The 12,613-nt window shown below is 37.6% G+C and overlaps 1 protein-coding gene across 1 annotated transcript; it reads right to left on the bottom strand.

Moving 5' to 3' along the window:
* Positions 1-10,554: 10,554 nt before the first annotated feature.
* LOC109680159 (probable E3 ubiquitin-protein ligase TRIML2) lies at positions 10,555-11,847 on the bottom strand. The gene has a single exon (XM_074042006.1). The coding sequence runs from the start codon at positions 11,845-11,847 to the stop codon at positions 10,555-10,557; it is 1,293 nt and encodes a 430-aa protein (XP_073898107.1).
* Positions 11,848-12,613: the final 766 nt, after the last annotated feature.

Raw genomic sequence — 12,613 nt, 5'->3', positions numbered from 1 at the left:
AGAAATAATGGACCAAAACTTGCTCAATTTGGTGAAAGGCATAAGTTTATATTTCAAGATCACAAACAAGATAAATAAATTTGGACAACCCCATGTCCACTGCAGAAAAACTTCCTGAAAACCAAAGAAAAAGTGATAGGAAAAAAATATTGAAAGTAGTTAGAGAAAAATAGCACATTGCATATAGGGGGCAGTGATTTTTATGACTGAATTTCTTATGTTCTGGAGGCTGAAAGGAAGAATAGAATGAAATCTTCAAAGGAGAACTGATGGGCAGGCATGGGAGTGCATGCTTGTAATTCCAGCACTTAGGAGGTAGAGGTGGGAGGATCAAGAGTTTGAGGACAGCCAGGGATACATAGTGAGACCCTGTGAAAGGAAGAAAGGAAGGGAGGGAGGGAGACTATTGATGGAGAATTCTATAGCTACTAAAAATATTAATATTGAGAAGGAAAGTGAAATTAGGCACTTGCAAGTGAAGAAAAGCAAAGAAAATTCATCACCAACAAACCTGGTCTTAAAGAAATGTTAGAAGTTCTTCAGTCTAAAGAGAAATGATGCCAGAGGATTCTTGAAACTCAAAAAGGAAGAAAAAGTGAGAAAAATGTTAAATATCTAGATTTATGTGATAGATTATTTTTCTTCTCCTAAGTTCTTTAAACAATATCTGACTGTTGAAAGTAAGTATTGTAAGGAAATATATGTTCCATAGGGTTTTTAATATATTGATAAAATAATGACTCCCATAACAAGAAGTGGGATGGTCAAGGGGGTCACACGGTGGTAGGACGTCTACATTTTACTGGATCTGGTAAAACAGGTATTCTAAGGAGGCCGTGTGTACTCACGTATATTGAGACCCCTTGAGCAACTACAAAAACTGATTGTATTTATTCTTAGAAATACTCATTGGCCTGAAATCTCTGTCTGATCTAATAGCTACTCCAAAGATCTGACTTTGAATCAGTGTTTGCATGGCGCTTGTTTTCTATCCTTTCAATTTTGTTTGTGCCTTTCTTATTTGAAGTACATTTCTTATATGCAGCATATACTTGAATCTCACATTTTTATTAGTATATATCAACTGTACAATTGTCCACTGTGATATTTCCATATATGAGTGGAATGTAGGTTGACCAAACTGACTTCCTGTGTTACTCTGTTATTCCCCACCCCCTGGGACACAATTTTAACAGGTTTCATTTCTCTGTTTTCATTCATGCACATAAAGCACTTCAATCATACTCAACCCCATCACTCTCTCCTTTCGCCCTCCCCCTCCTGCTGATTTTCCCCCAAACGGTCCCTGTTTTACATTTATGTCTTTTTTATTTTTAAGTCTGTCTTCCACATATGAGAGAGAACATGTGACATTTGTCTTTCTCAGACTGGTTTATTTCACCTAACATGACAATCTCCAGTTTCATAATTTTTATGTACATGACATAATTTCATTCTTCTATCTGGCTGAATAATACTGCATTGTGCATATACACCACGTTTTCTTTATCCATTCCTCAGTTGTTTGGCACCTAGACTGATTCCATAGCTTGACTATTGTGAATAGTGCTGCTATAAACATGGGTGTGCAGGTGTCTCAATTGTATACTGACTTATATTCCTTTGGCTGTATGTCCAGGAGTGGAGTAGCAGGATCATATGTAGCTTTATTTTTAGTTTTCTAGGAACCTGCACACTGATGTCCATAGTGGTTACACTAATTTACATTTCCACTGACAGTGTAACAGGGTTCTTTTTCCCCCACATCTTTGCCAGTATTTGTTTGTTTTCTTGGTGATAGCCATTCTGACAGGGATGAGATGGAATCTCAATGTCATTTTGTCTTGCATTTCCTCTATAGTGAAGGATGTTGAACATTTTTTCATGTATTTATTGGCTGTTTGTATTTCTTTTCAGAATTGTCTGTTCAATTCACTTGCCTAGTTATTAACTCAATTGTTTTTATGGTGTTTAATTTTTTAGCTTTTTGAGCCTCACATTTTTAATCCAATATGACAAATTGTGCTTTTAATTAAGGGACTTAGATCATTTACATTTAATATGATTATTGCTATGGTCAGGTTTAAATTTTCTATCATTTTCTATGCTTAAAAATTGGTCTCATCTAGTCTGTTTCCTTTATTCTCTAACTTCTTTTGAATCAACTGTGTATTTGTTAGGATTCCATTTTATCTCCTATGTTTAATTATTTCAGAAGCTGCTTTGAGTTTTATAAAGTACATCTTCAATTTACCAGATTCTCCCTTCCAGCAACTTATACCACTTCATCAGCATGCTTCCATTTCTTTCTTCCTAAACTTTGTGCTGTTGTCATAAAACCCATATTAGTTATTGCCCTGCTTAAAGAATGAATTGCCTATTTAGACAGTTATTTAGCAAAATAAATCACATATGCTTGCCTGTGTAGTGACCATTGCCAGGGAGATGGCTTTCTTTGTGTAGATCCATATTTTTATCTGAAATCTCTCAGCTTCTGCCTGTTACTGTTTCTTACAGTGTGGGTCTGCTGGTGGTGAGCTTTTTCAGCTTTTGAATATCTGAAAAAATCCATTTCACCTTCATTTTTGAAAGATATTTTTGCTGGGTATAAAAGTCTATACCAACAATTTTTTCTGTTAGCATTTGGAAGACATCTGTTGTCTTCTACCTTGCACTGTTTCTGGTGAGCTAGCTTTGGTCTCCCATATGATATACATGAGAGTGTTGTTATTTTAATCTGGATGATTTTAAGTTTCTCTTTACCATCACTGGCTTTAGGTAATTTAATTATCATGGGCCTTGGAGTGGTATTCTTCACATCTCTTGTGCTTAGAGTTTGTTGAGATTCTTGGATCTGTGGGATAATAGTTTTCATCCATTTGGGAAAAATTATGGCCATTGTTTCTTCAAATATTTTTCTGCATCAATACTTTCTGCTCTTTATAGATTCCATTAGGAGATCTTAAGCCACTTGTAGTTTTCCCATAGCTCACGGATGCTATGTTCATTTTCTAAAGGGTCCTTTTTCTCTCTTCTCTCTAATTGCTTTTGGGTTGTTTTTATTGTTACAACTTCAGGTTTATTTATCTTTTCTTCTGTAAAACCTAATTTGTTATTAATCTTCTCTAGTGTATTGTCTGTCTGACATATTGTACTTATTTGGGGGAGCGGTGCTGGGGTTTGAATTCAGGGCCTCTTGCTTGCTAGGCAGGCACTCTACCACTTGAGCCACCCCCCCAGCCCTTTTTTGTGTTGAGTATTTTCACGATAGGGTCTCAAGAACTCTTTGCCCAGGTTGACTTCAAACTATGATCCTCCTGATCTCTTCCTTATGAGTAGCTAGGATTACAGGCGTGAGTCACTGCCATCTGGCTCATACTGTACTTTTTTAAAAGTTATATTTGGCTAATTTTTGTATCCTCCACTTCTCTACTTAGCTTTTTAAATATAAAAAGTGGAATATAGCTGGGCATGATGGAGCACACCTATTATTCCCACTATTCGGAAGGCAGAGATCGACCAACCCTGGCAAAGTTAGTGTAACCTTACCTTAAAAACAAAAGGAATGGGGGTATGGCTCAAGTGGCAGTGCTTGCCTAGCATGCAGAAGGCCGTAGGTTCAATCTCTAGTACCACAAAAAAGCAGCATAAAATTATATGCTTTAATGACTATACTTGCTATTTATAATGTCTGTTGTCCATTATGGTTTGGTTTCAATTTATTTTTATTATTACCTATTAATCCCATTTTTGTATATGGGAGTTTTTGGTTGGATGCCAGGCATTGTGAATTTTTCTTTGATGATGATTAATATTTTGCTCCTAAAAATGTTCTGTCATTTGTTCTGAAATAGAGGTAAGTTGCTTGAAATAATTTGATCTGTGCAGGCTTTGCTTTTAAGATTTGTTAAGCAGATAAAAATACAAGCAATACTATAAAAAACAGGTCACTCTAAAAGGAGGTCACTAATGGGAGAGGGAGGGTAAAAGAAGGAAGTTTAAGAAGGTGAATATGGTTGATGTACTTCCTACAAGGATGAATATAGAATGTTTAAACCTGTTGAAATCACCATAACAAGGGAACTAAGGTAGGAAGGAGAAAAATAGAATGCACAAACCTATTCCAGTTATAATACACATATACATGGAAATGTCATAATGAAACATCCTGTATAGCTACCTTAAACAAACAAAAATGTCTTTTTTTTTTTTCAAAACTGGAGAACAGGAAGGTAAAACAGTCCCTGTATGGGGGATGGTACCAGTGGGAGGGGGAAGACAGAAAGAAAGGGGGAAGGAGGGTGAATATGGTAGAATAAATATTATGTACTCATATGAAAATGGAAGAATGAGACCTGTTGAAACTGTTCTAAGAAAAGAAAATGATGGAGGTGGTGAATTCAACTATGATATATTGTAAGAACTTTTGTAAGTGTCACAATGCACCCCCAGTACAACACCAATATGATGATAAAAAAATTTGTTAGGCAGAGCTGGAGCAATGCTCAGCAGAGTTCTAATTATTCCCTACAATTGAGGCAAGACTATTCTGTGTACTCCGTCTTACGCTCTGAGGTTCAAGGTTTCTCAGGCTGGCTGATGGGAACAGCCACCATACCTACTCTGGTTATTGTTACTTCTAAACCTTTCAGATGGTTCTTTCCCCAGCCTTGGCCAGCATTCTCTCATACCTACACTTATCATACTCAGCTAAAGTCTCAAGGTTACCCTCTGCATATCCCTGGAGTTCCTTCTGTGATGCTTCTCTTCTCTGGTACTCAGTTCTGCAAATGCCAGCTCCCTTGCTCTCCCTAAACTCTCTCATTAAGAACGATTATTTCCTTTAGATGGGTTGGCTACTATTCCCATTACCCCACTCCTACTAATAGCAGCAGTAGTATTGCATGTTCCTTCATCCATAACAAATTTCTCTGTTCCAAATCTTGACTCACTAAGAGATGATATCCTTTTAAACACTCAATACCCTTGATTTATGAGGGTTTCTGTGCTGGTGGGTGGGAAAAGGCACTTTTTCTGGTTCAGTGTGAATCTGGGGGATTGCTCCTTCTGCTCTGTTTTGGTTGATTCTTTCCCCATCCTTGGGTAGCATCCCCACACACATGCTGAGGTTTGTACTCACCTGAAGACTCTGAAGACTTCTGGAACTCTCTTGACATCTGGAACTCTTCTCTGGTACCCTGTCCTATGCGCTTCAGCCACCTTAGCCTCCCCACCTCCCAGTTTTCCCTCTTGAACTCAAGGAGAATGTATGCCTCTGCCTAGATTCTGCATCATAGCCTGGAAAGTTCCTCCCAACAGTAAGATGAGGACTAACCTATGTTTTCCCTTTCTTGGCTGTCATGTCCAGGACTGCCTGATGTCCAGTGTCTGAAAATCATTTTTAAAAATGTATTTTGTGTTTTTTTTTTTTTTTTGGTGGTTTGAGATGGAAAGGCAAGTCCAACATCTGTTACTTTGTATTGACATAAAGTGGAAGTTGTGATAACTGTTAACATCTATTTTATGGGTGAAGACTTGAAAGTTCTCTCTGATTCCCTTGAGTTGTGTGATGTGCGTGCTAGTTTCCATTCCTGATGAATGCTTTTGTCAGATGTTTAACACTGTCATTGTTTATTGTGAGCTCATCAGTGTTTTTCTTTCTGTGAGAACCCTGTGCAGCCTGTGTTGAGAGCGTGGCTCTCCAGTTGTTTTTCCATCGGACAGATTACGTTAACTTCTCAACTACACAGAATTCCCACAGATGAGAACCATTGAAGATGAACTCACAAAATGCAGGAAATAATCCTTTGAGACCTTAGACATCTTTGACGTCCTCAGCTCACGTGGTGAGTGTAAATTCAAAGTCCAAACCTATGGATTTGTGAGTACACAGGTTCTAATTAGAGACTTCCTGTTTTTTAGTACCAAGCGTAAGAAAAGACTGACAAACATTCTTTTAGTCCTTGGCTGGATGGATAGGGTTTTTTGTTTGGTTGGTTTGTTGCCTGGGAGGTGCCAAGCGTGGTATAGACAACTCAGTTCCAACCCCCAGTTTTTCTGTTCTTGCATGTGTATAGAATCCCCAAGCCCTAGATTACTGAAACTAGCATTTCTTTCCTTTCTCTAGGAATTTCAGAATGTTTCCTTGTTTTTTATTCTGATTTTCAATTTCTCCTCATTTCAAAGGTATGGAGATTTCTCCTTCTGATATTAGCTATTTAATAGTGTGTATATACATAATTGTATGTGTCAGTGTATATATATAATTTTATATATAAAAGGAGATAGATATTCATATAAATAGAAAGGAAATGTGCATTTATCTAGAATATTAAATATATATAACATGAAAATTTTTATATTTAGCATATATATACATTTATATTTATTGAAATAACTTATTCAGGGTTCCACATCCAGAATGTGAGAGCTGATTTTTATTGATCTATCTCATTGGGAAGTCCTTGTTTTTTTCATTAAGTTGTGCTTCTTCCTCAGGCATATAAACCACATAGGATTCTTGGGAGAAAGAAGAGTAAGGGTGAAATGAACTTTTGACATCAACTTTTTTTGTGGTGTTGAGGACTGAACACAGGACCTCATGCATGCAAGGCAAGTGCTCTACCACTTGCACCATACCTGTAGCCCTTGAACAAAGTTCTTGTTATTTTGTAGTAAGACTCTGATACTGTACGCGCATTCATCTGTTTGCACACATACAGTCATATGGGGTTTTTAGTGGTGGTGACCCAGGCTACGCATGTCATCACATCTCTCTGATGTGGGAATATGGGAATCAGAAGGATGACAGGCCAGAACTCTTTTTTTGATGTGAAGTCTCACTGTGTAGTCCAGGTTGACATTTCACTTCAGTCCTCTAGCATCAGCCTCTGGAGTGCCAGGCATGTGTCTCCATGTCCAGCTAGGACACTCCTTTTTTTATTAGCATCTATTAGTTTTAGGTCTCACTGTGGCATTTACATATGTGCCTCAATGTATCTTTTTTTCTTTTTTTTGCAGTATAGGGCATTGAACTCAGGGCCTTGCACTTGCCAGGCAAGTACTTTACCACTTGCCATGCCCACACTACACCTGCAATGTATCTTAATTAGACTCACGCCCTCTCTCCTTGCTCAACCCCCAACAGGTTTCATTGTTATATTTTCATACACATATACAAAGTACATGGACCATATCTACCCTCCCTCACCCTCTCTGTTTACTCTCCCTACTCGTACCCGCCCTTGGACGGAACCTGTTTTACCTTTCTGTCTTTCATTTTTTAAAGTGTATATTGATTGTTCAAAGAGGTTTTGTCTCCATATTTCACACATGTATATATCTGTACTCTTTTTTTATTTTTATTTTTTATTTCTTTTATTCATATGTGCATACAATGTTTGGGTCATTTCTATACTCTTTCTATTATTTTTTTTTCTGTCTCCTGGCTCCCCTATTCTATAGCTTTCATTGCATTTTGTACTGTCTTCATACACAGAGCAATGTTTGTTGATATTATTCACTCTCTATCATTCCCTTTTCTCCTCTTACCTCCCCGAAGTCTTTTAGACCACTGTTACAATCATGTTTTCTCTCTCTCTCTCTACATATGAATATCCATCTATATGCACATATAGATGTAAGATCACATATATTTATGTATGCATTTTCTTTTAGACGTAGCTTTGTCCTTCTAAGCCTAGTTTACTTTGACAGATATTCTCCAGTTCTATCCATTTACCTGCAAACAACATATTTTCATTCTTCTCTATAGCTGACTGATACTCTATTGTGTATATAAACCACATTTTCTTAATCCATTCATCAGTTGCCAGGTATCTGGGCTGTTCCATAGCTTTGTTATTGTGAGTTACGCCGCTATAAACATGTTATGCAAGGGGCTCTTTCGTATCTGGCACACATTCCACCCAGGAGTGGTATCACTGGATTGTATGCTAGGACTATTTTTAATTTTTCAAGGAAGTGCCATACTGCTTTTCACAATTTACATTCCCACCAACAACGGATGAGGGTTCCTTCCCCCCACTTCCCAACACACATCCTTGACAGCATTTGTTCTATTGCTGATAGCCATTCTGACTGGAGTTAAGTGGAATCTCAATGTCGTTTTTATTTACATTTTCTTTTATGACCAAGATGTCGAGCATTTCTTCATTTTTTTATTGGTAGTTTGTACTACTTTTGAGATTTGTCTGTTCTGTTCATTTCTGGCTAGGATATTCTAGAGCAGGGTTCAGCAAACATTTTCTGTAAAGGACTAGGTAGTCAAGTATTTTGGCTTCTCAGGCCATATAGTCTCTGTTGTAACTACATAACTGCTTTGTAACATGAAAGTGACCACAAACAATATGTAGATGAATCAGTGTGACTGTGTTCCAGTTATATTTTATTTACAAGAACAGACTTGGTCCATGGGTTGCAGTTTGCCAACTCTGCTCTATTCCATGCTGAAATGTCATAATGCCATGAATTTATCTGTAAACAAAGGTTTCCTCTGTGCCTGAATCAGGTAGAGAATCCAGCTGGCAATGCTAGAACTCCAGGATAGTTGCAGAAAGTGAAATGGAGCTCTCTGGAACCAACTCTTCTTATCATGGGTTGACAGTAAAGAAAAGCTAAAGGAAGTTGGTCAGGGAGGTTATCATGAGACAATTACACTATCCTATGGGGTTTTTTCTATCATCCTTGTCTTCCTGGAGCCTGGTGGAGCTGGTAGAATGACCAAAATGAGGTTGAGTTATATTTATGTCAGAGAAGTGTAGAATTTTTAAGGAAAAAAATTTTAAGTTAGATTTAGTTTCAATTTTAATAACTGAGTAATTTTACAGAAAGACAAAGTGACCAGGTGCTCTAGGGATTTTCCAGGATGTTCCCTGTTGAATGTCATCGATTTTAGTGTCACCCTCAAGGGTGCAACAGGCTGTGCTGAATTTATGGACCCACTGACCTGAGTGGAAACTCAAAAATCTGGGACTCAGAGAACAATTGGCTCTTGAATGATACTTTCCCAAGGATCAAGGATAAATGAATTCTCTTTGTGTTGAAAAAAAAAAAAGATAATCTACTTTTATCTTATAATCAAATCTATCCAGTTTCCATTTTAAAATAAAATTTTCTATTTAATTATTTGAAAATGGAATATATTCCCAAGGGTCAACTATCAGGAATTCTAAAGCAATTTCCTCTCCACCTCATTTCTGTATTTGCTCAGTTCCCACAGTAGCCAACCACTGTTATTAGCTTCTCAATCCTTTCATTGAACTTTTATGCATAGGCAAGCAAGTACACACAGAAACTTTTTTCTTTTCCTGTTTATACACAGAGGATAATACTGTTTTGTTTTGTTTTTGCATCTTGCTTTATCACTTGACTATATATCTTGGTGGTCTTTTCATGCTAATCCATAGCTGTTTTGCATATGTTTTTACAATTGCAGTCTTCCCTTGTATGAATAACCATAGTTTATTTAATCCTTCCTTTACTGATAGACATTGTAATCTTTGCTTACTGATAACAGTATTGTAATGAGTAACCCTGCCCACTGGTCACTTTATGTTTGCTTAAAAGTAGAATAAATCCTTAAGAGTGAATTTCTGGGTCACTCTTTTTTTTTTTTTTTTTTTAATATTTTTTTTCTTTTATTATTCATATGTGCATACAAGGCTTGGTTCATTTCTCCTCCCCTGCCCCCATAGTACATATAATATGTTAAAAATAATAAGGGAGATAAAGTATGGTAAATAGTTGACATAAAAGCTTGTCTACAGTATTTTTTCTTCTCAGCATTACATAATCCCTCCTGAGCAAAGATGTAGTTTTTTCAATGGCTAACACAATACCTTTCAGTGGAACTCCAAATAAAGAGAACAGATACAAGAAATCATTACAATATCACTTATGTATTTTGAAGCATTGAACTTTCAGGCTAGGCTTCTTTTAAGGAATTTAATTTTCCTTGTCAAAAAGAAAAGTTGAAAGAATACTTGAAAAATAATTTTAAAATATTCACATTTTCTGTAATACCTTCTTGTTACCCCAATAAAATAGGCAGGGAAATTAAATTATTCTCTATATGGAATGATAAGTGTTAGGAAGTCCTGATATCCACTGTCAGCAATAGGATGCCTCAATGTCTTTAACAAGATCAGTTTCCATTCAATATGCACTAGGAGATAGACTCAAATCATTCTGGCTTTTATTCTTGATTATACTTAATACTGTCACTGTTTTTCCAAAGTGTGTCCAGAGTACTTATTCTTGTTCTAAGGAAATCAGTCTATATTCTTGTCTAATATCTCAGTCTTATGATGTGTATGCATTTGTTGTTCTAATTAAGTTTAAGTTTTTCAGTTATATTATCATTCATAATGCAACCTCTTCTATTAAACTGGTATTGAAAGCTACATTTATGCAAAGGATCTTGGGCATAATATCAAATTACTTTATATAAATTCTTTCACAGGGTCTTAATTTTCTGGTCTCTTGTGATCTTGGATTTCACACAAAGGAAGACGGAGAGCTAACAATAACATTTCAGGAAGGAAAATGAGGGGGGCAGATAGCGAGAGAATCTGAATTCAGGTCTCCATTTGGAATGCAAAGAGAAAATATAGGTCTAACGGCTCCTTGGAAGGTGAGATTAGAGAAATTATAAATGACAGATCTATCTGTGACATTGTAGAATGATATCAGCCCATATTCATAATCTAGGAAAACTCCAACTTTGTGCATTTGCTTTCTCACACAGACCTTTTTTAAAGGGGGAAAGACCCAGAAGGTGTAATCAGTCCCCATCATGGATCTCATGAGTAACAGTTTATTTCCAGAAGCTTCCATCTGGTTGCTCTTTCTGTCTGCAGAGTTATATATGCCCAACTGCCATTTGGTGGCCTTTTCCACTTTTATCTCCCAATAGTGCTTCCCTGAGGTGAAGCTTTCCACACCCAGCACAGTGGCACTAAAGTCAGATCTGTTTGGGTTGCCGGGCACATTCTGTTGGGTATTTGCAAATCTTACACTGTTCAGGTTCTTGGATAAGAGCAGGTAGGGATGAGCTGTTTCAGGATCCAAAGTTATATTTCTTTGGAGCACTGCTAGCATTCTGCTCATTCCTTTTATTTGACACGAACTCAGGTCTGTGGTAGGAGCAGGTTCCAGGCACTGAAGCAGTAGTGACTCACTTCTTTCTAAATTATGTCTTGCATTCTGGAGCAATGCCAAGGCAGGCTCCCTGCACTTCTTCTCAAGCTCCATGGTGATCCTTTGGAGATGACAGAGCTGTTCAGAAACTCTGACTTCATTCTCCTTCAGTTTATTCACATTCTCTCTTACCGCACAGTCCAGTCTCTGTAACATTTCCTGGGACTTCTCCTCTAGCTCTGTGTCAAATCTTATCAGTTGATTCCGACTCGCTTCTCTCAAGTTCATGTCAAATCTGCATCCATTCAGTCTCAGAAAGTTCAGCTCATTCTCTTCAGTCAACAACCAGAACCTTAACCTATATTCAGACTCAATCATCTCTTTAAAATTCTGCTCTTCTTCCTGAATCATCATCATTCTTTCTTGCCCATCAGCCAATATGCTTTTAGCTACTTCAAGTTTCACCTTCAATGTGTTCAATATTTCCTGAAATAACTTTCTGTATTTCTCAGCAGCCTCCTGTATTCCATATACCATGTGACGCTTGTGCTCCTGGAACTGGTGACACTTGCTGCAAAGTGTGATTTGGTCATCATCACAGAATAGCTGTGCTGTTTTCCTGTGTGTCTCACAACAGGCATCTTCAGTGACATTGTGCCCCAACTGGAGGCTGAGCCTTTTGGACATTGTAGTAGGTGTCCCTAGTTGAAGATTAATGCGTTCCTAATATGGAGTATGTCCCTGCACTCTGCACAGGAGGGGAGGAGTAGGCTGCCTCTGTGTTTTGGAGCGGGCACACTTGGTAACCTCAGGGTCCACAATGATGCATCCAAGACCCAAGGAGACAATCCACGCAGACAGAGCAGACAGAGCAGCTCTGCACATCCAGGAATCCTCAGATGCACCAAATTTCTGATAGTCACATACTTGAGGAAGGAGTCACAGTCACAGCAATGTTCTTGTATCGGAGGGTTTTCCTCAGTTCTCTGGTTCTCAACATCCTAATTTTGACTCCACATACTCTTGAATCTCCAAATCTTGGAATGTTTCAAGGCTCAATTCTGAGTCCTACAATCTCCTCCTAAGTAACCTCATTCATTTGTCTCTGGGTCACTCTTATGGCCATTTGAATTCTGATAATTATTGCCAATCTGTCCTTGACAGAGATTGTACAAGTTAAAACTCCTGATAGAAATACATGAAAGGACGGGTTTCCTCACAACTGCATTATTGCACTACTCCAAAATCTTTTGAATTTTTGCCAGTCTAACACATGAGAAATAGTGCCTAAGGGTAGCTTAAGCTTACCTTACTCTTAAGGTGAGCATCGTCTCATGTTTTATGAGCTGCTTACGTATGTGTTTTCTCTGCGTTTTTCATATCTTTTTCAGTTTTTGTATTGGGGTTGTTAGTCTTTTTCTTGCCTATGTCTAGAACATTTTATATTCTAGAG

The sequence above is a fragment of the Castor canadensis genome, chromosome 1 (genome assembly GCF_047511655.1).
Source record: "Castor canadensis chromosome 1, mCasCan1.hap1v2, whole genome shotgun sequence".
Lineage (NCBI taxonomy): Eukaryota > Metazoa > Chordata > Mammalia > Rodentia > Castoridae > Castor > Castor canadensis.
Note: the sequence above shows the minus strand (reverse complement) of the source record. Positions and strands in the feature narration are given on the sequence as shown.

What these genes read in the sequence shown, in the direction of transcription:
- LOC109680159 (XM_074042006.1), bottom strand. Translation starts at nt 11,847, where the DNA reads ATGTCCAAAAGGCTCAGCCTCCAGTTGGGGCACAATGTCACTGAAGAT.